The sequence below is a fragment of the Lygodium microphyllum genome, chromosome 26, assembly GCF_053477565.2.
Source record: "Lygodium microphyllum isolate KBCC chromosome 26, Lygodium_microphyllum_v1.1.10, whole genome shotgun sequence".
Classification (NCBI taxonomy): domain Eukaryota; kingdom Viridiplantae; phylum Streptophyta; class Polypodiopsida; order Schizaeales; family Lygodiaceae; genus Lygodium; species Lygodium microphyllum.
Window position 1 is genome coordinate 68,931,413 of NC_141160.1, and position 2,344 is coordinate 68,933,756.

A 2,344-nucleotide genomic window follows, 5' to 3' on the forward strand; every position below is an offset into this window, starting at 1 on the left:
TCTTAAATTTCTTTGGGATAGGAGGAATGATACAGCTTTCAAAACAAATCCATAGACTGGTATCACTTGCCCTTTGGTTCTGAGACCTGCTACACTCCTAGAGTGTTGGAAATTCGTTACTTCAATCAATATAATAGTATCACATTTAAAAAAAACCCTCTTGCATTGTTTATCCGTTTGCACAAGTTCCAACATGTTGGCAAGACATTCATGTGGCCTTGATTTTCGAAGGACAAAATGCAATATAATCATAATGGGAGGAAGGGAACCGTGAGTAGCGTGTAGGCATCAGTCAGGAAAATAGTATATTGGACGACCTTACGATGACGTGAGCAGAAGGCGACGATGGTGGCTGGCGGGACAGGGAGGCAGCGGAGAGCCACACAGGCCCGCGTTGGATTGGTACGAGGAGGCGTCGAAGGTGGTGAAAGGGGCCTGCTGAGGGATCTCTCCTGATAAATGGTTGTAGGACACGTTGAAGTTGAGGAGCCCTTGGAGCTGCACGAAAGTGGAAGGGATGCTACCGGTCAGCTGGTTGTGGTCCAAAAATATGAATCGTAGCGAGGTTAGGTTGCCCAGAGAAGCGGGAATGGCGCCCGAGAGCTGGTTGTGGTCCAGAACCAAACTTTCCAGGTAGGCGACGTGGCCGAGCTCCGGTGGGATGGGGCCTGAGAGGGCGTTATTGGAGAGGTCGATCAAGGGAGTGATGTCGTCGGAGACGCCTGGGAGCGCGGAGAGGCGTGCGATCCACCGAGGAAAAGGGCCCGAGAGGCCGCAGCCACTGAGGTGGAGCTCGCCGAGAAAGGGCAGGGTGGCCAGGCCGGACACGCGGTCGGCGCTCGGCCCGATGGGGTTGCCGTCGAGAGAGGCGATCCCCAGTTGCTTGAGGTTGGAGAGGTCTTTGGGCAGGCCCGTGATGAGGTTGTGGTCCAGGTAGAGCTCCAAGAGGCTGGTGAGGTTGGCGGTGAAGGCGTCGGGCACCACGCCCGAGAGGAGGTTGTTGGAAAGGTAGGCGAAGTAGAGGCTCGAGAGCTGCCCAAACGAGGCAGGGATCGGGCCATCGATGGCGTTATCGATGATGTTGACGCGCTGCAGGCTGGCCATCTGGCCTATCGAGCGAGGCAGAGGGCCGGACAGCTTGTTATGGGAGACGTCCAGCTCTTGCAAGGCCGCCAGGCGCCCGAAGGACTCCGGGATGTGGCCGTGGAAGCTGTTCTGGCCCAAGTTCAGGTTTTGGAGCGCCGAGAGGGAGCCCAGGGAAGGGGAGAGGGCTCCGCGCAGGCCCGCATTGGAGAGGTCCAGCCCTGTCACGCGGCCTGTGGCGGCGTCGCACGTGACGCCTCTCCACCCGGAGCAGCAGTTGGCCTTGGACGCCTGTGCCTTCCACGTGTCCAGGTAGCCGGACGGGTCCCCGGTCACGGCCGCCTTGAAGTTCAGCAAGGCCGCCCGGTCTTGGGTTGCGCATATCGCCGCCCCCTCGGCTTGCTGCAATACTAAGGCCGCTGCAGCCCAGTATAGAGACGCCAGTACTATGATCAACACATGATCAATCCTCCTCGGCTCGTGGAGACCTGCGGTCGACATCATGCCGAATTTTATATTATAAGGTTGTACTACCACTGAGAAGGTGCAGAAACTAAGTGATCGCCCCCTGTGCGCGAGCTGCTAGCTAATAATTGACTTCAGCTCGAGTCTCGATCGATAGCTCTGATCGGCAGTGCTATTTTTATTGTATGTGCAAGAATACTGTAAGTCGAGCCCGATAAAGGGACGTGAAAATGGAACTTGATACAATGCAGATAAGGTGGGCAGAAGTTGAGTTGACAAAGATGAGAAATCTTGGCCCTTCCTATCTCGATGAGAGCTTTATCTATATCTACCCAGAGCTACCCACCAGCATCCAGGTCCAAGAAAGAGTGCAGGTCAACGCAACACTCTCCGATTCAACGCCGATGACTGCTAAGTGGCAACCGGTCAACAGAAAACCGGCCAGCATGGGGGCAATTCAGCACTGCATAATTCCTGATCACTCATGATTCCGAAAACCCGCCATCTTGACTCGTTCTCAGCACATAAAAAACATGGAAGAGGCGTCGAAGCTCTGCTGGCCAGCTAGGTACTGAAGAGCACCTATATGAGCAAGAGGTTCTAGAATGTATTTTCTCTCTTACAATGGTGACTGGCATTGGAGGGCCCAATCACAGTTCCCCTTTTGCATAAGTCATGCGAAAAGGTTCTCGAATGCATTTTCTGGCATTGGAGGGGCCAATCAATTCTCCTTTTGCATAAGTTATGAGCATATATTCTAGAAAGAGGGACTTCTAATGTCTAAAAGAGAGGGATA

The 2,344-nt window shown here is 54.0% G+C and overlaps 1 protein-coding gene across 1 annotated transcript; it reads right to left on the reverse strand.

The window, feature by feature from the left end:
• Positions 1–260: 260 nt before the first annotated feature.
• LOC148013370 (uncharacterized) lies at positions 261–1,825 on the reverse strand. Its single transcript, XM_087668285.1, has one exon. The coding sequence runs from the start codon at positions 1,585–1,587 to the stop codon at positions 319–321; it is 1,269 nt and encodes a 422-aa protein (XP_087524411.1). The 5' UTR covers positions 1,588–1,825; the 3' UTR covers positions 261–318.
• Positions 1,826–2,344: the final 519 nt, after the last annotated feature.

Excerpts from the sequence above, each read along its gene's own strand:
- LOC148013370 (XM_087668285.1), bottom strand. The coding sequence starts at position 1,587 with ATGATGTCGACCGCAGGTCTCCACGAGCCGAGGAGGATTGATCATGTG.